The sequence below is a fragment of the Calliphora vicina genome, chromosome 2 (genome assembly GCF_958450345.1).
Source record: "Calliphora vicina chromosome 2, idCalVici1.1, whole genome shotgun sequence".
Lineage (NCBI taxonomy): Eukaryota > Metazoa > Arthropoda > Insecta > Diptera > Calliphoridae > Calliphora > Calliphora vicina.
This window is the reverse complement of record NC_088781.1, coordinates 11,952,016-11,974,918: the sequence shown is the minus strand read 5'-3', so window position 1 is coordinate 11,974,918 and position 22,903 is coordinate 11,952,016. Positions and strand designations below refer to the sequence as shown.

At 34.5% G+C, this 22,903-nt stretch overlaps 1 protein-coding gene across 13 annotated transcripts in view; it reads right to left on the bottom strand.

The window, feature by feature from the left end:
• Msp300 (Muscle-specific protein 300 kDa) overlaps window positions 1-22,903 on the bottom strand; it is a 204,422-nt gene that overhangs the window by 4,342 nt on the left and 177,177 nt on the right. For 9 of the 13 annotated variants that reach the window (XM_065499429.1, XM_065499430.1, XM_065499438.1 and 6 more), the window contains 6 exons: window positions 15,325-22,833; window positions 12,457-12,762; window positions 7,588-7,845; window positions 2,518-5,513; window positions 2,038-2,073; window positions 674-1,300 (listed from right to left, as the gene is read on the bottom strand). In XM_065499429.1, the coding sequence (XP_065355501.1) occupies window positions 674-1,300; window positions 2,038-2,073; window positions 2,518-5,513; window positions 7,588-7,845; window positions 12,457-12,762; window positions 15,325-22,833 (11,732 nt within the window). The remainder of the gene's footprint in view (window positions 1-673; window positions 1,301-2,037; window positions 2,074-2,517; window positions 5,514-7,587; window positions 7,846-12,456; window positions 12,763-15,324; window positions 22,834-22,903) is intronic. The other 4 variants (XM_065499435.1, XM_065499436.1, XM_065499427.1 and 1 more) reach the window with 1 other exon arrangement.

Below are 22,903 nucleotides of genomic sequence, written 5' to 3'. Positions count from 1 at the left end.
GAATATATTAAGTAAATGTTAGCAACTGCAAAGAGGCACTTTATAAACATTTTTTGATAAAACTTTATATATCAGAGGAAAACAAATCGCTCATTGGCAGCATAACTGTCATAACTCAAAAAATTCCAAAAATAAGCGATTTGGAAATGCATAAAAGTTATTTAAACGAAATATTCAACATTATTTCATTCGCTAATAAATTGTTTGAGTTATGACATTATTCCCCCAAATGAGAGACATTTAAAGTAATGTACATATGTCATTAACAGCACACTGTTTTTGAGTGTAATGTTTTTGTTTCGTTTCCCTTAAAAAAAGGAAATGATTTTAACAAAAATTTAATAAAAGGAAAAACATAAAATACACACGTATTACAATTGCGTTAATTAAACGAAAACGTAGAGAACAGCTAAAAGTATAAAAATAATAAAAAGAAAATTATGAAAATCTCGAAATCATCGCCTTTTACTTCAAACTACATAGACTACTTTACTATACATACTAAAATACATACTTTACTCTACTTATTTTGTTAACAATTAACTACTTTTTACACACCACGACATTCAATTTTTTTTTTATACGTCTACAACACATTTACAATTTAAATGCTGAATCCCAGTTGAAAATTTCAATCGTGCCGCCCCAGAGACTTGGCCTTTGGCCAACTTACCTGGCATAGGTTTGTGATGATTCGGCTTCGGAACCTTCGACAGTCTTTAGCAGCTGATCGGCGGCATCTTGCAAACTAACCACTCTGGGTTCGCAACGTTCCAATTCAGCTCTTAGCTCCTTGAACTTTTCAAACTTGGCCCTGAGTATTGTGCGGTCTTCGGTGAGGTCTACAGGTTCAGAGGCCTTAATGTTGGCCTCGGTTTGCTGCAGCCAAGTACACAGCTCATCGATGATGGCATGGAATTCACTGTTACCCATGAGTGCAGTTTGTAGTAGACCCTGCCATTTGGTGGCATTAATGCATACATTATTCCAACGTTCATTGTCCTGTTCGAGACGGGCTCTTAGCTGGCGTGCCTTCTCGTGATCCATGGTATGTGTGGCCAAATGATCACCGACCACATTGAGTGAGGAAATTATGGATTTGTGACTTTCTAAATCGAGCAGGAATTCACGATGATCTTGTACAACATCTTCGAGTAATTCAATGTTTGAGGGTGGGGTCGATTGTGATTTTTGAGTGCCTTCGGCAAATTGTAACCACTGCTCAAGACGCCAGAGATCATTGTCGATTTGTTGCCAGTTGCGTTGTGTACAGAGCGGACATGTCAGTCGACCGATCTCGCTGTTGGGGGGAAATAAATTTAGGGAAATGATTAATTAAAATTGTGTATAGTATTACAAATATTATTTTAAATGGGCTCTAAAAACTCAAAGTGTATCTTGAAATTAAAAGTTTTTTAATGTGCATACTTAGGGCTCCTGGAAACTCAACTCCCACGATATAAATTTATAGTAAACATTGTTTTATATCTTTGGGAGTTAGTGTCAAAGAGCCCTTTCGTTAAATACTTAAAAATTTATATTTAAATTTTAACAAAATTATTATTTTCAACTAAATGTATGTTAGGAAATGATTATAAAATTAAAATTTCACTTCCTGCTGATTTAAAAACCAGCAGGTTGTCAATTGTACGAAAAACCTATAGTACGGAATTACCATAAGTTTATCAGCACAACTGATAACCTGCTGCTTTTGATTTATATAAGAAAGTCAGGAAATTACCATGGCGAATTTATACAAATGACTCCAAAGGCGAATTTAAGAAAATTGAAGCGAATTAATTAATTTGTTTAAATATTTAAATCTCTCAGTCAAGTGAATGGCAAACTTCATATATAACAAATGAATGAATTCGCTCCAATTTGTCTGAATTCGCCTTTGCAGTCAGCTATATTAAGCCAGCATGAGAATTATCATCATCTTATTAAAACCGTCAATTAGCAGGATAGTGAAATTTCCAATTGTGAATTATTATTTTTTGAGTAATATTAAAGGTGTATGATTTAAATAAAACTTACTGTGTACAATTATACTTGGAAGCAATGGGTAAGTTGCTAAAGGCCAGATAAAGCGTGTGTGTTTTTGTGAGATTTTTGGTTTGTTTCATTTGTGTTAGATTACAAATGGTTTAAGATGTAATGATTTTAACAAAATTTAATAAGTATAAAGCATAAAATATAGTTAGTATCCAACACCGTTACTTAAGCAAATAGGAAAACAACTGAAAATCAAATAATGAAATGCTACACCAGTTTTCACTAAAGTATAAAATGATTTTTAAAATATGTACAAAAGGAAACAAATCAGATATTGTAAAGCAGGTATTACTCACTACAATTAAATATAAGCAATAGCAATTAACTATAATTCTTAGGGTTTACTTTGTAATCCCACAATATTTTTGAATAAGTTGGTGTAGAGTAACTTATTAGATTTTCAGTAATTTCATATTTCAACACAAATTATTAAAAAAATAAAGAATCATCAAGACAACTCACCTTGCATTTTGATCGTGTTGCTGACGCGCCTTCCATTGCGATTGCAAAGTATCGAAGCGCAGCGTTAGCTCTGCCACGGTGTCTGTTTGTGCATCCTTGTTGGTTGCATTACATTCACTTAAAAGCATTTGACTTAAATGTTTGACCAGCTCTGTCGATGATTGTGCATTGCCCAAGAGTTTGGACATTTTTTGTGGACCCGGCTTGCGTGTCCGATCACAAATGGTTTTTTGCAATTCATCCAAGTTACTCTGGCATTCTTTGATGGCAGTTTCCAATTCCATGATATAGGCATCTTTGGCAGTTATCGAAGTTTCCCTTACCATGGGTGCCTTGCGCAATTTGCGTTTGGACAGGGTGTCAACTTGGACACCGGCTTCAGAGCCTACTGCTTTGGTGGCAGTTATGGCAGCTTCGCCGGCAGCCACACCCATTGAAACGGCTTTGGTTAGCCATTCCGTTTTCGTTGTCACTATACGTGTTTGTACTTCACGCCACAAGGTAGTAAGTTGAGTTATTAAGGTCACTATGGTGGTAAGATCATCTGGTTTTCTTAGCTTGCCTTTAGCTTCAGTTGCTAGCTGTTCTACAGCTTGTACCTGTTGCTCGGCTTTTTGTAGTTTACTCTCCAAACTTTCGATACGTTTAAGAGCTTTCTTAGTATCTTCAGCAGTTTTGGAAGAACTTTCGTTTAATTTGGCCACATCTGTTTGTATGATTTGTAAAGCATTAACCGCTTCATCTTGAGCTTTCTTGAAGTTCCTGTATAAAGCTAAATCTTTGCTAATGGCATCGGTAATGGCATGGCATCTGGGTTGGAATTGACGCCATTTGGTTAACATTACCTTGGTGGGCATAGTTAGTTTTTGTATATTCTCTGGATCAACGCCTGAACTGGAGGTTAATTTGGCATATGTTTGACTCAATTGATTAAAGTTGGCCTGTTGACTTTCCAATTGATTTAGCTTTTGCTCTACCAATTGCTGTCTTTCCTGCACCTGATCCTTTGTTAATTTATCGAGATCTCTTTCCAAATTGGAAATTTCTGATTCCTGATTTTGTATCCATGTCTTACTTTCGGTGGTCATCTTAATCAATTGTTGTATCATATTCCAAACTGTAAGAATACGTTGTTTTCTTTCAGCCGATTGACTGCACACATGTTTCCATCTTTGCTCTAGATTTTGGGCGGCCAAAGCCAAATTGGCTGTATTCAAATGGCTGCGCCAAGTATCGGCATCGTTTAGCAACATTTCTACCAAGTTCAAAACTTCACCCACATTGCTGCTCTTTTGTTCGATGGAACGTTGTACTTTCTCATGTTCTTTGAGTTTGGCTTCAATTACAGGCGGGGTGTAGGAATCAAATGTTAAAGGTTTACCTAATTCCGATTCTACCTCAAACATCCAGGATCTTAGTAAGGCAATTCTTTCTTCTAATCTATGCAGAGTCATTTTCAAATCATTGATTTTATTTGTACGTTGTTTGCACAAGTAACGTACACGATCCCATCTATCGATGAGCATGTCCGATTTTTCTTGTACCTCGGATCTTACAGATTCGCTGTGCGTACTATTGTCGGCATAGAGTTCCATTATTTCGCGGGCGGAGGCCAGCAACCATTCACGGTCGCGTTCCCTGAGTGTTAGCTCAGTATTTATTTGTTTCTCCAATTGTTTGGCAAATTCTTCGGGATTTGCCATGGCAGAAATATCGGAAGTTCTTTCTAAACGCTCTTCTAATTTATCCAACCATTTGGACAAGCGATCATAGCGATTGTTGAAGTTTGCCAACAGCATCAGTCTCTCCTCTATTTTGTTGATAAGAGTGGAAAGTTCATAGTCAATGTCAGCATGTTGTTGCCATAAAATCCAAATTGTTTGTCTGATAGTTTTCATGTCATGGGGGCTGATGCATTCCTTGAGTTCCTCTTGTAAAACATTTAAGTTTTCCAAGGTAGGTGTATGTTTGGATAATTGGACTCTTTGAGCTCTAAGTTGGCCCAAACATTCCTGTATCGCATCGTTGGTGGTGGGTAGAGATTCTTCAGTCTTTTGTACTAGCTGTTGGGCTACAGCTAAATCATTTTGCACTTCCGTTAATTGTTGTTCATAACTGTGTTCCAGATCTTTAATCTTATTCAAAAAGCCTAACCAGGTTTCCAAAGCAGCCTTAAGATTTGTAACACGTTGCACTACGCTGGCTTGTTCCATGCGCACAGAAGTAGCTAAGGCATCATCACAGAACTTAATAAGTTCTTGTTGTTGAACTTTGAGTTTCGAAGCCATTTGTTCACCCACAGGCACTTGATTGATCAGTTCATCCAAGCGCTGGCGTAGGCGTGGCAAACGTTTGAGGTGGATGTATCTCAATTGCAAAGCATTGCGATCCTTCTCACGTTCCTTCAACCATTCCAACAATACCGTTAAATCTTGTCTGTAGGTACGCCAAATACTGATACGTTTCTCCAACTCACTGTTGCGTTGGGTGATGCGTGAAAGTGTTTCGTTGTGCATGTTGGTCAGTTGTTTAAACTGTTCACTAACTTCCGGCTCCGATTGTTGTTCGGTTTCCGTATGAGTGGCCAACACATTTTGCTGTGACACCATCAGATTTTCATGAATCTCACACAAATGTTGTTGTTCCTTGAGGGCTGTATAATCTTCAGGTATGGCACTGGAGAGGAAAGAGTGTACATGTTGCAAATACTGGCGCCATAAACGGAAGGCTTCAGCACTATTCTGCGTACGCACCAAACGTGCCGACAGACGATGGTATTCATGGAACGTATCTTGGAAGATCTTTTGCCATAATTCCAAAACTTCAATAATTGAAGTCTCATCGCGTGATTGTAGTTCTTCGGCTGGTGACTTAATGTCACGTTCGCGTAATTGCTTCAATTGCTCTTCGGTATTGGCCAGTGTTTGTAAATGATGTCTCAGAACGGTTAATTGTTCCTCACACTCCTTGGGTGAACGAGATTCCTGGGCAATGTCCTAAAATGGTATTAACACAATATTGAATTTTATACAATATTTTTAAAGTTAAGCTGCTGTCTGGCAAACTGTTCATGCAACAAATGCTTCTTGTGAAGAGTTATAACTACTAAAAATATTACACCTTATTTGAAACAGTACTTGGCTACAAAAGTATGTATATTTCCTGTTATTTCCAAACAAATATATAATAACTTTCAGACTTACAATGACCTCATACACAATTTTAACTTAAATCAATACGATATGCACTACGACTGCTAGTGGCGCACAAACTTAAATTATATTCTTTCATATTATTGTTGGTTTTTTTTTTGTTCATATTTGTTTTTTTTTTTTGTTGTAAAGTTTAGTGTGGTGAGGCCAACAAGCCTACAAAATAATTAGTCGTGTGTGCCAGAAGCAGTTATTTTCATACATATCCATTTGTTTGGATGTGTGTTCTGTGGTCATTGGTATCTAAACACAGTTAATGAAAACATATTCACTGACGTCAAATTTTAATATCAAACATACTAAAGGAACCATCATGGATTTAGAAGTTCTTGTTCTAACATTTAGCTGTTAAGCTTTTTTTATGAAAAAAAAATTAAGAGAATTTCTTGATATTTCTCATAGTAAAATACTACTGAATTTTGAAAATAGATTTGCAAAATACTGTACAATCCAGATAATGCATGCGACAATTTTATGTCAAATTATAATTTTGACATGTCCGCATATGTAGAACGTTTTGGTTGTCCAAATGACTTAGTTAATGCGAAAAAGTGTAAAAAGAAAGGAATGTGAATCCTTTTAAATAAACTCTCGATTTCTATATAAAACACTCGAATTCTATATAAAACTCTCGATTCCTACATAAAGCTCTCGATTTCTACATAAAACTTATTTAGAATTCTATATAAAACTCTCGAATTCAATATTAAACGAGCGATTTCTATATAAAACTCTCGATTTCTATATAAAACATATTTAGAATTCTATATAAAACTCTCGAATTCAATATTAAAGTCAGGAATTCTATATAAAACTCTCGAATTCTATATAAAACTCTCGATTTCTATATAAAACTCTCGATTTCCATATAAAATTCTCGAATTATGTATAAAACTCTCGAATTCTATATATAGAACTTTCGAATTCTATATAAAATTGTCGATTTCTATATAAAACTCTCGCTTTCTATATAAAATTCTCGAATTCTATATAAAACTCAATCTATCAATGAAAATGATCAATTTATATATAAAAATCTCGAATTTTATATAAAACTCTCGATTTCTATATAAAACACTCGAATTCTATAAAAAAATTCTCGAATTCTATTAAAACTATATTTAAAACTCTTGAATTCAATATAAAACGCTCAATTTGTATATAAAACTCTAGATTTCTATATAAAACTCTCGAATTCTATAAAAAATTCTCGAATTCTGAATAAAAATCTCGATTTCTATATAAAACTCTCAATTTTCATATAAAACTCTCGATTTCATTATAAAACTCTCTATTACTATATAAAACTCTCGATTACTATTGAATATAAAACTAATTTCTATATACAACTCTCGATTTCTATATAAAACTATCCATTTCTATACGTTTCTATGAATATTTCTCAAACACAAATATTTTCTTATAAAACTCTTTATTTTATTAAAAATGATAAACATTTTCTTAACTTCAAATAGGAAAACAACTTTATTTTCATAGCTAGGTCAGGGATTTTCAAAGCCATGTATTAAAAGTGTTTTGTGTGTCAAAGTTATAACAATTTGAGCTAATTTTACTTTATTACAATACAAGACACACATGTTCGCAAGTGAAGTGTTTGGTTTTATTAACACTCAACTAACAGTCTGTCAAGGATATTTTCACAAAACTATGTGGGTTTTTTTTTGAGTTAACAATCAATACTAGCAAAATTTCTTAATTCATACTAATTTACAACAAGGAAAATAACATCATAGCTAGAGTTTAATTAGAATACAAATTGCTATACGAACAAAATTACCAGAAAACAATTAAAAACAATTATTGTACCAACAAAATTATAAATTTGTTAAAAACTTACCTGGCGAACATTATTAAAGTATTCCTTGGCTTCGGTGCAGTTCTGTTCAACTTCTTTGCGTTCACGTTCCTGAACCTCGGCCACATGAGCCAATGTGGTAATGGTCTCTTTACAATTTTCGAGACGTTGGCCCAGCTCCTCTAATTCGCCTTGCATGAAACTGGAGGCATCTAAACCGATATCGGAGGCAATTTTTGTAACTATATCACGCAGTTCTAATAGCTTATCATCTTGGCTATTTAAATTATTTTGGCAAGTCTAAAGCAACCAAAAAAAGAGGGAAAAATAAAGAGTTAGTAAAAAAAAATAAACAATAAATTGTTGCAAAATAATCAACAATGCGCACAGTACAGCACACAGTACTGCAAATGCCATTTGCAAGTAAATTGCTAATTTTAGCAAATTACGAGAACATGGCTAGGAATTTAGTTCATTCATATCACTAAAAATAAATTGCAGTTATTGTGTTGAAAGTGAAAGTTCTATATTTTGTGTTGGCAGCGAGTCTTTCATTTCATTTCATTTTCAATTTTTTTGTCGTTTGATTTAATTAACAAATAAATGAATAAATATTTCACTGTATTTGATTAAGTTTTAAAACTAGCACTCGCACACGTTGTGACAGCTGCTTCTCATACCACAATTCCAATAATATTTAATTAAATTATCGATTTTTCTTATTTTTATGGGACATGCACTCCTATTCGCTGTCCGTCTCTCTTTGCTATGTAGCAAACATTGAATGAATGTTTGAATTTTTTTGTAAATTTTCTACTATAACTTGAGCGATATGGTTATTTCATCATAGAGGATGTGATATAACAAAAAAATCTACTTGAAAGGAAATGATTTTGATTTTTATTTAGTTTGGTATAAATTCGAAATACCTATGACATCATAGGGGATTTCATAAAAATTGTAAGGCAAAATATTAAAATGGGTTTGTTTTAAACAAACACAAACAGCGAAGCCTTTTGGTTTGTCTGCAGATAAACCTAGAGAGTGTTTGGCGGGAATCGAACGCGCAACCCTTAGATTGATAGTCCAGCTGACTATTGTCTAGAGCCATGGTAGGCGTTCATATTGTTCAGGTTACGATGATTTTCGTCAAACGACCCGAATGTGAACAAAAGGGCGTAAAAATAAACACATTTCATTCAGTTGCTTGATGTTGTTGTGGATATTTTATTTTTTACCCAAAAAGCACACAAATTAAATGCCTCTATTTGCCTACCAATGATCTAGAGTCTAGACTATGGGGTCAATCAATACATTGCTCTTTTAAGAAGGTTTAGTTAAACAATAAATTAAAAACTTCTGGAAACCTTGGAATGGGAATAGGTAATATAAGAATCTCCTGCGGGTTTTAAGTGCAGCACTAATATATTGAAAATTTCAATACTAAATCTAATGCAGGGTTAATCAAATTCGCAGTAGTACAAAACTTTTTCTTTTGTTCACTTTTCTATTGTTCATTATTGTTACATTAATGCCTCCTAATAATACATTTGTGGATTACATACATAAATGTTTTTAAAAACACGAGTAAATTTATTTTTACAAAATATACTACATATATGAAAAGAACATTGTTTTTGAGATTTCTGTTTTTTTTTTGGGTATTTTAAGCGAATTAAAATGTTTGTATACCAGTACATATGTATATATGAATATTTATTTATGTAAATTGTTTTAAATATTTGTATATGTAAATATTGGCTGTTAGGTTTGGACACTGAAACTACATACTACATTCGTTTAGATATTATACACTTAGGTCTTTTTTATGAGGTTTTTTATGGATATTTAAAGTTTTGCGGTTTTCGAATTTAGAGTTTTTAAAGATCAGAATTCGCTGCAATGTTTTCTTGTACTTAAAATTTTAGTTATAAATTGTTATTTTTTTCTTACTAAAACCTGGAAATCTGACAAAAATGGAAACAAATATTCAGCCTTATTTGAGAAAAGTTGAAAGCGTTTTCTAATAACATAGTAATTCTTAAAATACGTTTCTATAAAAATAATTGAGGATTAAAAATAAACGTTGAAATATTCAACCATAGATAAATACATATCGATCGGAAACTATCCAGTCAAAGACCTAACTCAGTTGTCAAAAACCTCAGTGGTGAACATGGATTAGTTAAAAAACAAATTCAAGTTTCCTCTATGTGCATTTTTCTATGGTTAAAACATTCAAAATATAATAATATGTAGTGTGAACAGGTACTGAGATCAGGAATAACCCTGATTATCTATATATATATATAAATGAAATGGTCCATGTATGTAATGTCATCACGTGAGAACGGCTGGAGCGATTTGGCTGATTTTTTTTTATTCGATTCGAAATTTTCAGGAGGTGGTTTGTAAAGAAAAAAAATTCAAAAATTCGGGGTAAAACTCGGAAATTCTTTTTTTGCAGTCCAGTCAACTGTAATAAAAAAGCTACCTAAAGTATGCAGTACAAATTTATATATTTTATTTGCAAATAAATAAGAACAGGCAGGTGTATGTTGAGAACTAACATTAGTAAATGCCACCGGGCGAAGCAGGGGCGGTCAACCAGCTATTTAATAAAATAAACCAGTTAAAATTTTAACTGATTTATAAATACATATTTTATTGCGATATAAAGTTGGCCGCATAATGAATTTTTAATAATTGTGTAGTTGAAACTGACACATCTTGGGAACACTACAGAAATGGTGCAGTATTTTCAAGAAATGTCGATAATGTGAAAAGTTATGGCTTCAGTATATTTTTTTCAAGATATTTAATCCTTTGGCTATGATTTTTACACTTAATATCTGGTGGAAAATTTGTGTCAATTGTTTTAAATTAAATCACATGAATTTATCAATTAATTTTAATTATTTGGCAAATAGATTTCAATTTAATACTCAAAGCTGAACAGATTCGCTGAACAGATAGGCCAGCGCCTATTAAAATATCCAAGGCGGCCTTATATTGGTTCTGAGATGTTATACAAATGTAAAATATTTCTATTAACACAATTTCGAGTTTAATTAAATTACTAAGAGAGCCGTTATTTGAAAGCTTTATTCTCTGCAATTTAGTGATTGAGTAAGTTTCCCTGAGCAAGATTGTTACTTTACCAATTTGACAAGTGGAAAAGGTGAAGTAAACATATTATATATGAATGTAAAACAAATTGTGTCATCTTTTGAAAAATGTATAAAAATATTAAAGAATTCAAAATTCATAAAAAGAGTTTTGTTAAAAGAAAAAGAAGTAAATGAAATTGTGAGGTATTGTTGCTTTGACGCTCTCCAATATCACAAGTTAAAAAGCATATAGTAGACATATTATATATCAATGTAAAGGTAATTGTGACTTCTCTTCTAAAATGTATAAATAATTAAAATAATTCAAAACTCATAAAACAAGTTTGTTAAAGAAAGCCAAAAAAACCAAATCGTTGCTTTGGCGCTCTACAATTTTAAAACTGAAATATATGAAGTAAATATGTCTAATTTGTATATTGTATATCAATGTAAAGGTAGTTGTGTCTTCTATTTAAAAATATATAACAAATTAAATGAATTAAAAATTCATAGAATAATTTTGTTAAAAGAATACAAAAAAGTAAATTATATATTTTCTGTACAAACTGGCTTATCTTTACTAAAAATAACTTTGTAATATTTAGCAATGTTTCAATTAAATTATACATATATTAAGAAAATCAGAGACAAACAATTTTATATACCCTTCAACAAATTATACTTTAAAATACAAATTTTAAATATTTTTAGGTAAATAAAATTTAAATTTTGTTAACAGTTTTTTAATTTGTTTTTAAATTTTTTTTTAATTTATTATTGAAAAAAAAAAAAATTTGGTGAAAAAAAATCGGGTTAACAAATATTTTTTCCGATTTTGACCAATTTTAGGTCCAACTTATATACGTCGTTGCAATGCACTTTGAAATCTATTATTCTGTGAATTTTAATTTTTGATGATTTAGTGATTTTCAAACTAATATCTTCTATTATTCATCATTCTAAATGGAATTCAAAATCTTTAAAATCGGTTCACATTTGTATAGCTTTTCACACTTTAGGAGATAAATTAAGTCCACTATAGGGCCCTATACATTTATGTCTCTTTAAACTAAGCTTAACTCCTCTTTAATTTACATTTTAACTTTTGACATAGATCGTGTAAATGTTTATTTTGGAATACTTTTCGAATTATCATTCTAAAGCTACGTATACACGGTTGTCAGATTGTCAGGAACCATTTATTGAACATTTTCTGACAATATGACAACCGTGTATACGTAGCTTAATAATAAATTTAAACGACTAGATTTCTTAATAAAACTGTTAAATGAATTCTTTAGAAATATTCCTAAACTTGTCAGATTTAATGTTTCTAGTCAAAATTGGCCAAAAACCAACAGCTTTTAAGGTTTAAGATCTTATTTGTAAATAATTTAAAAATTTCTCATCATTTATACATTTAAAAATTCATTATTAAACTGATTAAATTTGAACTATTTATTTAAATTTTAAGAGATTGGTTACCCCATAACAAAAGACCTATGAGTACATACATATGTTTTTATCATTAAAGGAATTTATGGGTATCTTAAAGAACCACATCTTTTGATGCTGTTTTATGGACTTGTGAACTTATTTATTCATTTATAACAGATAAGCTTTACTGTAAACAAAACGACACTTTAAAAGAGTTCATATTAAAGGTTTTTTTTTGTTTAATTCAATGATGATGTTCTTATCACCAACGTTTTTTTTAGTAAAAATTAAAACATTTTCACATCACTTCCTTTCATTGAGCCCTTATTGTTTTAATTTAGTTTTTTTTTTGTTATTCACTTACCTTGGCATGTTGCAGGGAATCCAAGGGCTTGTTGAAGGTCTTTACAGTATCCATTTGTTGTTCAATGTAGTTTTTAACTTGGGCTGAAGCGTTGCGATATTTGTGCCAAAGCTCTACAGCACGTTGATAACGTTCACACAACGTTTGCAAATTGTCGGAGGTATCATTCCAGGCCACTACAGCTTCTTGGACAGCCGATTCAATTTGTTCCACAATTTGTAAATCACAAGTTTCGATTAAGGGTTTTGCAGACGTCTGTAAATCGTCTAACAAAGTCTCGCGATTTTGTAAATCACCAGCGAGTCCCTTTTTAAGGAAATTAAAATTTTATTATTTTAGTTTAAATTATTTATTCAAAAACACTTTTTAACACGAGTACTTAATAAACACTTTAATTTTTGGATTTGTTTTTGTATATTTTAGCTTCCGTTTTGTTAAACACGTCCGTTTTTATTAATAGTTTTCAATTTACTAAAACCTTTTCTTATTGCTCTTTTAGCTCATTCAATTAAAAAAGTTTATGTTTGTGTTGGTTTGTGTCGCTCTCTTTTTAGTTTTAATTGTGTTATTTTTGTAGCATTTAGTTAAGAACCGTTATCAGTTAAACTCTCTGGCTAAATAAGAGAAAATTTGTTTATTAAAAATGCGTTTAACATTCCAACACTAAAGCTCAATAATCTAGGTCCACTTATTTAAAGTACATTCGTAAAAAACTATGTGAAAATAATTATAATTAAGAAACGAGGTGTAGCGGTGCGTACTTTTTAGCACGAGTAGCGAAAAACTATTACTTCATTTCTTAAAATGGTCACAAGTACTTATAGGGATTCTATGGTTGGCCAGCCAGCCAGCTAGCCATTTACAACAATTACACACATTCATATGTCTAAACATACATAGATACTTACAAACATGTGTGTTGAAAATTGTACCTAAAAGTATGACGTTATGTCTGGAAGCTAGTGGCTCTTAAAAAGGTATCTATCTATCTAGCTAGCTACCTACTAGCCCTTCTTTGTAGTGTTTGCTTTCGTTTTGTTTTTTTCTATTACTCTTATTTTGTTTCTCTTCAAATGTAATTAACTAATTTATTTGTAATATGTGACTTAATTACCGGCATACCACTCATATCTGAAAATCTTTAAATAGCCGTAAAACTATTTCGTTTAGATTTAATTGTTGTGTTTATGTTTTCATTCTCTTATCAGAAATATTTAGCGCCTTAAGTTTCAAATGTTATTTATTATTTTGGGTTTGTTGTATTACAAACAAACAAATCGCGGTCATTAAGAAGACAACAATCAATAACGAAAACGCCAAAACAGGTAGACGACACAAATTGGCGAAAAACACAATATTTATTTTTGACAGCCAAGTTTTGTAAACAAAAACATGTTTGTTTGGCTTGTCACAGGTACTACTACTCGAATTCAAAATATATTTAAATAAAGGTTAAAAACGAAAACAAATTTTCACTTTCAATTGTAAACTTCCCAGTTTTTCAAAACAGTATTGGGAAATTCCAACTCTTTCTTATTCTAACGAGTGTGGAAATAACCAGGATTCTTTTCAGTTCAAACTATTCAATCAAGACTTCAACATTTGATAAGAAAGAAATATTAATTTGATTAATACCATAAATCTGTTTCTAAACAAGTTGGAGTACTGTTCCCAATCTTATATCCATTTCACTTTGGTATGAAAATACCATTATTTCGCCGTTTTGTGTGTTAAATTTTGTTTTTTTTTTTTTATGAAATTGGGATTTTTTTAATTTGTTATTTTTTGTGAGAAATTAGTTCTTTTGATGAATATTCGGTTTTTTTTGACAAACTAGAAAGAATTTCTGAAAAATCAGTCAGAAGACAACGTTAATTTATAATATTACGGTAGCGGTATTTTAGCTTATTTCGCTAACCGTATTTTAGCGGTAATTGTACTTCCTGTTATATTGGTAACGATATTTTATTGATAACGGAAATTTCGGCCGTTTGTATTTTCATAATTTAAAACAGTTTGTAACGGTAACGATATTTTAGAGGTAACGACATTTTCGATTACTTCGGTAACTGTAGTTGAAGTGAATAACGGTATTTTAAAAGTAATGGTAGTTTGAGTTTAGGAATAACGGAGGCTTAGCAGTAACGGTAGCATACATTTTTTTAGAATTTTCATAATTTTAAATTGTTTCTAGAATAACGGCAACGGTATTTGGGAGGTAAAGATATTTTCGATTACTAACGGTAACGGCAGTTGAGTTGAAAGGGTATTTTAGGAATAACGATGGCTAGCGGTAACCAAACGTTACGGCAAGGGGCATTTTTTTTTTTTATTAAAATCCTGTTTTTTGGAAATTTAAATTTTTCGATTGTCTGTTTTGTTTTTTTTTTGCGGAATTTTTTTTATGAAAATTTAGATTTTGTGGAAAACAAGTTTTTGATAGATTTTTATTTATACAATTTTAATTTCAAACTTCTTGAAATTCCCGCCTCTTAAGTGAAAGGGCTTCTGTCTACAGACAGTTGTTTGTGTTTGACAGCCATTGATAGCAGACCTCCGCGTGACTTGAGGAGAAAATAGCTTGAGGAGCATTATTTTTGTACGGGAAAAACCATCAATTAAATCAAGGTAAATGATAAATACTATGGGACCTGCACCATAAATTTCAATGGTAAAAAATGTTTTTACTGAATTTCGTTGTGATCTAGTCCCGCACATTATAAGGGTTTTTAGCGATTCAATCCAGTTGATAGGGTAAAGATATAACAGTTTATAAGTAAAACGTATTTAGTTTAACTAAGTACTCGTGTAAAATTATACAAAAAATTCTTAATTTTTCTAAATTATTAGTTTCAAAAAAAAACTCACCTCTAGACGTTCAGTGGCCTTGCGTAATCGCTCATAATCAACTTGTCCATGTACCTTCAAAAGCTCCATCATGAAATCGGTCTCTTGAACGGAATTGTGCACCAACTCTAGTTGTTTCTCATAGCGCATCCAGAGAGCTAAGCGATTACGCAATATTGTCATAATATTGGTACATTTGCTCTCAAGGAAGGCATGATCATCTTGTAGTTGTGAAATATCACGTTCAAGCTTAACCGGAGAAACCGACATCTTCAGACGCATTGGCAGGGTGTGTAACATTTGGCGGGCACGCATGATTTCTTGCCAAGCACCAATTAACTCTTCGCCTACGGTCTGGCAATCGACAACGGCCTTCTCAATGGAATCACTGTCCAATTTTTCGGCACTTTCGCATTCGTCCAAAATAACCGAAAGTTTAGCTTGGTGTTTGCGCAAATTTGAAATGCCCTCTGTGATGGCGGTGAGTTGTTGTCGCAAAAGAGCGGCGCCTTCCAATTCCTCAGCAATTTGTGTGGATATTTTGTGGGACAAGGAGAAGAGCTCACCTACTTTTTCGGGCTCAATGGCGGGCTCTTGCAAACCGATACGGCCCAATTCATTGCCTATAAAACCAACACGAGTTCTTAGCACCTGTATGCGCTCTATGTACAGACAAAGTTCTTCATCGTTCTTGATAACACCTTTCATGCTGGTCATGGTCAAATAGATTTCCTGTAGTTCACGTTCAATCAATTTCAATTTATCAGCTGGTGCTACATCCTCCGAGGATAATGATCTTACGATCTTATTTTGGATACTTTCAATGTTTTCAGCTACGGCATTACATCTGTCCTCGAGTTGAGCATGGAACTGTCTCTGTAACATTTCGTCAGCCAGAGGTATTACATGCAGGGATTTCTCAAATGTATTACCCGCATCCGTGCGTATATTATTGTGCATTTCAAATTGAGCTTTAATTTCCCAGAATTGACGCATGTGTTCGATAGGTTGTTCCAAAGGATATTCAGGTATTTGTATCATTTTCAGTTCTTTTTCGCTGTCTCTGACGAAAGTTTCCATTTTGTCGGTTTGATTGACATATTGTGTCCAAATATCCTTAAAGACGAGAAGGCGGTGCAAATAAACTGACACTTCTTCGCGCAATTTCAACAGGACAATTAGAGCATCATTTGTCTCTTCAACCAAATTGGGAGCTTGTACCAGGTCTTGTAGTTTATTGGCAATATTTGACAGATTGGTCATTTTAACATAGTGGTGAGAAATATCCTGGCTAAGAGATTGATAGAGCGTGGTGTATTGATCGTAATCGGCTGATGTTACAGCTGATAGGTCTGGCACTCTTTGCTGGGCAACTTGTAACCATTGTTGTTCATCCTTCATGCCTTTCTCTAGAACAGTCCATCTTGAGGCAGCTTGAACCAGTTTAGACGATCTTTCAGAAGCCTTTTCCAATAGAATGTTAGCTCTATTGTATAGCTCTTTGTGTAATTCTGAATGTTTTTCTCTGGTTTCACTGTCTATATTCTCCTCCAACGATTCTAGCATGGCACGGCAATGACTGAGATTAACAAAGAATTTGCGATGCTTTTGCACTTCATTGTTCAATTGTTCCAAAGTGCTGGATATTATGGGACCTTCGACCAATTTATCAGCCAAGACTGTAATATTGGTGAATTCCTTTAATGTTTGTTCATATTCATCTGCCAAGGCTTGCAATTGCAATAGTCTATCACGTTCGGCAATAATGCTGTTGTTTATATTGCGACAAGACTCGTAGGCAGTGTATATATCTTGTGGTACCTTTTTGCCAGGGAAATCTCTTTGCAAGGCTCTAGCATTTAACATAAGTTGTGAGATCTGTACAATTGTGTCATTGTTTTGCAATTCCAACTCTTCCAAAGATGTAAGTTTTTGATTCAAAGTACTGTCATGGTTAACAATAACATCGTAACGTTCTTGCAGATCATCCAGAAGACCTGAAATACGATGTACCAACACCAAAAAGTTATTCCATTTTTCGAGATCCTTAACATCTTGCTTTTGGTTGTCTTGTGTTTTTTCCTCGACCGCGCTAATGTGCATTTTAAGAGTGTCTAAACATTGCTGTACTTCTGGCTGGTTGATGGTGTTTGAGTTGGCCAAATGGCCTTCCAAATGGTTTACGCTTTGACCAATAGTATTCAACTCATCGTTTAGATCATTGTAACTCTTAAGTTTTTCCTCGGAAGGACCATCATTGGTTTGTTGTCTAATTAAATACACACGATACTCAATGGTCTCCAACCAAGTTGAGATCTTTTCAATTACCGTAATAACAGTTGTTTGTATTCTTAATTCGTCGCCGCTGGAAACAGCCTTCTCTAACTCATTCAAACTGTCATTTACATCTTCGACTCTTTGCTCAGTTGGAATTTCTTGAATTTGATGTGAGAGTGTAGCTAAATGCAAGACATTGCTAAGGGATGTTGGTTGAATTTCGGTTTCCTTTTTCTGTACGATTCTACCACCAATGGATTGCTTGGTCTTGGACCAAATGTCAGGTCTATCGATTATGATGGTTTGTTGACCAGGATAATGCAGTAGGCTTTCCGACATGATCAAAGCCTGAGAAACATCCTTCACAGATTGATATCTGGGTACAAAGGAAGCAGCATTTATCCAAATACTTTCGTTGTTATCATCTGATTGAATATTATCAGGACCTGGTGTTATGGGGACGGCATATTCTTCAGTAGGTGATGTGACTTCCTCGATTGTAACGGTAGAAGTTGGTCGACTACGTGGTTTAGAGCTTTGCTGAGAAGAAATGCTGACCTTACTCTGTTCGCTGACATGAGCTGGTAAATTGGGGAATTCTTCGGTTACGGTTGTTTTGGTAATTTGAAGTTGCACCGACTGGGGTTTCTTTTCTGCAGGTTGCACTGTAACAATCGGTTCAATTGTCTTATCCTCACCGAACTCCAAGTGGACACAAACATTTGTTTCATCATCCTTTGATTCTTTAGTCTTGGGATGTTCAATAGTTTGGATATGTTCGTACACAATAGGTTGGCTTTCAGAATCATCTGACTCTGGAGGTATGGTAACAGTAGTTTGTATTTCCAATTCGTAAGGCTCCGTTGAGGTGACTGAGAAATCTTCTAAACTGGGTTCTTTCACGGCAATAACTTCTTCTCTGGGTGAGGTTTGTGTATCTGTTGTGGACGTTAGCAAAAACTCTATGGTGGAAGTTTGTTGATCCTTTTGCTCTGATGGAGTTATTTCAACCAGTGAAGTCTGTGTAGGCACATCTGTAACTTCTTGTGGTGTAGCATCTTGTATTGTAACATTTTCGGTTAGAGTGGCGTGTTCCTTAGTCTCAATCTGTTTTTCGGGCAAATCGAAAGTAATATCACTTACAAATTCTTTAACGAGTGGATTGACAATGTCACTTGTGAAAACTTCTTGTTGCGAAGGCGAAACTTGAGGTGTCGTTTGGAGTTCTTGTTCCAAAGTTGTGATTACAAACGTTTGACTAGAGGTGTGTGACATCTCTGGCAGAGGTAGCATCTCCTCAGTTTGAACTTCTGAAGTCGTTGTGGGAACATTGGTGGGAACTTCAATATTTTCTGCTGGCTTTGTTTCTTCCACCAAGTCTGTTTGCACCTCGGTTTCATTTAGACTTACAATAACTGTTTGAGACTCAGTTTCAATGTTATTGTTTGTCGTTTGTATCGATACTTCCTCTTGACGCACACGATGCTGTGGTGATGTTTGAACTTCCTTTACCTCGAGTTCCAATGGCTTTTCTACTTTTTCCTCTTGGGGTTCTTGGCGTGGTGTTGTTTGCTGTTCTTCATCCTTTACATAAGACAATTCCATAATATCTACTGGTTTAACTATTTCTTTGAGTGTCTCTCTAGGTGATTCAGAGTCTGAGGTCACAATAGCTTCTTCAAGAATTTTAACTGATTCGTCCACAGAAATACTGGATACTTCACTGTCTGGCTTAATTTCCAACATTGTTTCGTGCATTATTTTTCCTTCAGATTTTAAACTTTCGGAAGATTTGCTATCATCAAGTTCTAAGGAGGATAATGCCATGTGGGTATCGTCTTCATCCATAACCTTTAAGGGTTGTTTCTTCTTACTGAGTTTTTTCACCTTGGGTTCTTCAGCTTCATGTTCTTCGTCAATAGTTTTATCTTCTGGTTCATAGCCAATATCAGAAACTGCCGAGCTTTCCTCAAGCTGTGTTATAGGTTCTTTCAATTCTTGTGTAGCAACTTCTTCGATGGGAGCTACAACTTCTTCTATGGGAGCTACAACTCCTTCTTGTGCGTGAGGAACTTCAGAGACCGCTGATTGTTCTTCACTTTGAATTAAATGCTCAATTGGTTGTGGTTCAACAACAGCTGGTGTTGGATCTTTTATCTTCTTTTTCTTTTTACTTCGTTTGGTATCACGTTCAGATTCAACAACTGGCTCTACAGTGGTAGCAGTCTCAACGATGGTCAAAGACATTTTTGATAGAGCGTGAGTTAAGTCAGAGACTTCAGACTCAGGCATGGTTACCTTAAGAACGCTGGATCCATTACCTTCAATAGATGGTGCTGTCATTGTTACAGGAGATGCAGTAGCTTCGCCTGAAATAAAAAGCTGCGTGGTGGCTTTGATATCCAATTTTGTCTTTTCTTTTGGCGGTTCTCCAATGAGAATATCTTCACTAGATGTGCTAATTAGAGAGACATCAGTAGGTTCTTCTGTGGGAGTAACATGTTTGGAGAGATGATGCGAAAATTCTTCACTTTCCGTTACAGGTCTATCTATGCCGGGCAAAGTTGTTTCGGTTGTGGTCTTTACAATTGTTATTGTGGCATTTTCGGGTTTTTTCTCAGCGCCTGTTTGGGTGTTTTCAGGTTGTTCAGAAGAAGCTTGAGCTGCCTTTTCACTTTCCATTATAGGTTTTTCCATATCGGAAGTAGAAGTTGTGTCTGTTGTGGTCTTAACAATTGTTATTGTGGACTTTTCAGGTTGTTCAGATGTAGCCTCAGTTAAATATGTCTCTTCGGTATCTTTAGTTAGCTTGTCAGTTGGTTCGATTGCAGAATCCTTTATTTGAGGTTCTTCAGATGTTTTTATTTCTTGCACAATTGCTTCTGTAACTGTTTCAATTTCTGGCTTAGTGGAGACAATTTCTTCTTTAGTTTCCTCAGGGGTTAATACTGTTTTAGTTTCTGGCTTAAAAGAGACAATTTCTTCTTTCACATCTTCAGAGACATCAGGGGTTAATACTGTTTCCAATTCAGACTTGGTAGAAACAATTTCTTCTGCCTCGATTGGTGTAATTGTAAAGGTTTTGGGTTGCTCATCTTCAGTGGTTAGTTCTTCAGCAACTGTTAAAGTTTCTGTGGGTTGTGGCTGGATATGTTTCTCAAACTCATATTTATCTAAATTAACAGAATAACCAGTTTCGTCATTTAGAGGCCAAATTGGTTCTGGTAATTGTGGAGTATGCACAACTGATTGGGCAACTGATTCAGTATGTTTCGAAAATTCAATATCGGTTGGCTGTAAGTGATGTTGTACAGGCCATATTTCTTGGAGGTCTTCAACTTTAGGTTCCTCCTTTTCAATTGTTAGAACTGAAACAATGGCATCGGATTTTGTTGAGTCGACATCGGCAGTTGGTGTCTTTACTACAGTGTCAATTTCAACTTGTTCAATTTCTACTTTATGTGCAGGTAAGTCAACAATTTCTACTTGTGCTTGAGTTGGGCGTTCGGAAGTTTCTGTTGTTTGTTTTGGCTGTTGTTGTTGCTGTTGTGTTTCGTGTTCTGTGGTTGTTGTGGTCAAAGTGGTAGAATCAATATTAAATACCTGTAAGGGAGTTGTGCGGGAACCATCGGTTATATCTGTTGATATTTCCTGTACAACAACACTGGGTTGTTGCATAAGACGTTCGTACTCCTCTTCGCTTACCACTTTACCATTGACAGTACGTACAATGTTAACACTAATTTCGGGGGCCATTTGCTCTTCGTTAACTTCGATTTCTTCCGGTTCTTCAACAATTTCTTCCGTAACATGTTCTACGCCATCAATTACAACAATACGCTTAATGATTTTACGTGTTTTACGTATAACTCTGCGTGTAACTTGTTGTACAACAGCTCTTATACTGCCCTGGGTACTGCCTTCGATGAGGCCCAAGTTCTGTGGATCCAAATAGGCTACATCACCTTCATGCAAAGGTACACCTTGCATTTCGACATCAGGGGAATGCAGCTCCTCATATTTCTCTACAACTGTAGGCGTTTCAAATTCTTGGATTATGACAGTTTCCGGATTGGAACCATCTACCAAAGTACCTCTACTTTGTTGAGTGACTACAGTGGTGTAACCAGTTTTGTCATCTCCAGTCTTTTCAACAGTCTGTATATTTTCAAGATTTACCTGATCAGTTGATCGCACCTGAATATTGCCATCGGCATCAGTAACTGTATCAATGGAAGAGACTTGTTGCTGTTGAACAATTTGTTGGCGTGTACGGGTAACCTTCTTTAAGATAATGTGTTTGGTACCATCTGCTCCCACTACAACTTCGGTAGTGGTTTCATCAGGCTCTACGAAAGTAGTTTCGAAAACTTCGGGCACATTCTTGAGTATTAACTCGGTAGATCTTTCAACATCCATTTGGGGCTTTTGATGATAACGAGCCTCAATTTCCACATTTTCGGGAATTTCAGGCACTTCAACATTTGGCACGGTATCAATTTGTATAAGTTTTTCTCCGTCTTGTTTGTGAATCTGGGTAATTGTTATATTTTCAGTGGGTTTCACAACCTTCTGAGTTTGCATGGACATTTCGACTGTTTCCACTGGAGCGTGAACAGTTGTTGGGAAACTTGTTTGGGCTTCCACGGTAACGTATTCCTTGGGCTCTTCTTTAGCTGCTTCCAAACTTGCTGAAGTTTGGGTCTCTACGGTATAAGCTGCCTGTGGAACTTCTTCCTCTTCTTCAGGCATAGAGCTAGAGTCTACAGTGCTAGCATTCGATTCCATAGATTCCTCTGGCTTATGAGTGGGTGGCTGTATTTGTTGCTCGGCTAAAATTCTCTTACGCTGTTCTTCCTCTTGCTTAGTGCGTCTTATTTCCACGATTCTGGTTTCGATGGTGTATATGCGTTTGGTGGCCACAGTTATTTGTTCTCTTAGTATGACTATGACATATTGTAGTTGTTCGATTAAGGTATTAGCTAGTTCGGCAACATCATCATGGGCCAATAAAGGTTTTGTTTTCTCCACCAAATCTTCCAGGGATTGTTGTCGCTCTTTCAAAGTACGCAATAAGTGTTGACTCTTTTCCACTTGAGCTTTGAGTGTGGGTTCGTCTTGGGGACTATCGGGAGTTATTTCCAAGTTCTTGAGTTCTTGGGTAACTTCTTTAATCCACAACTCGATTTCTTCTAAAATAATTTGATATTCTTCTAGTTCCTGGGTACGTTTCTTTTGGGCATGAGCGGCACTCTGCAGATATGTAGAAAATAAAATTGTTGTTTAGTAATGATTATTAATTATTGCTGGGTTTCAGTATGTT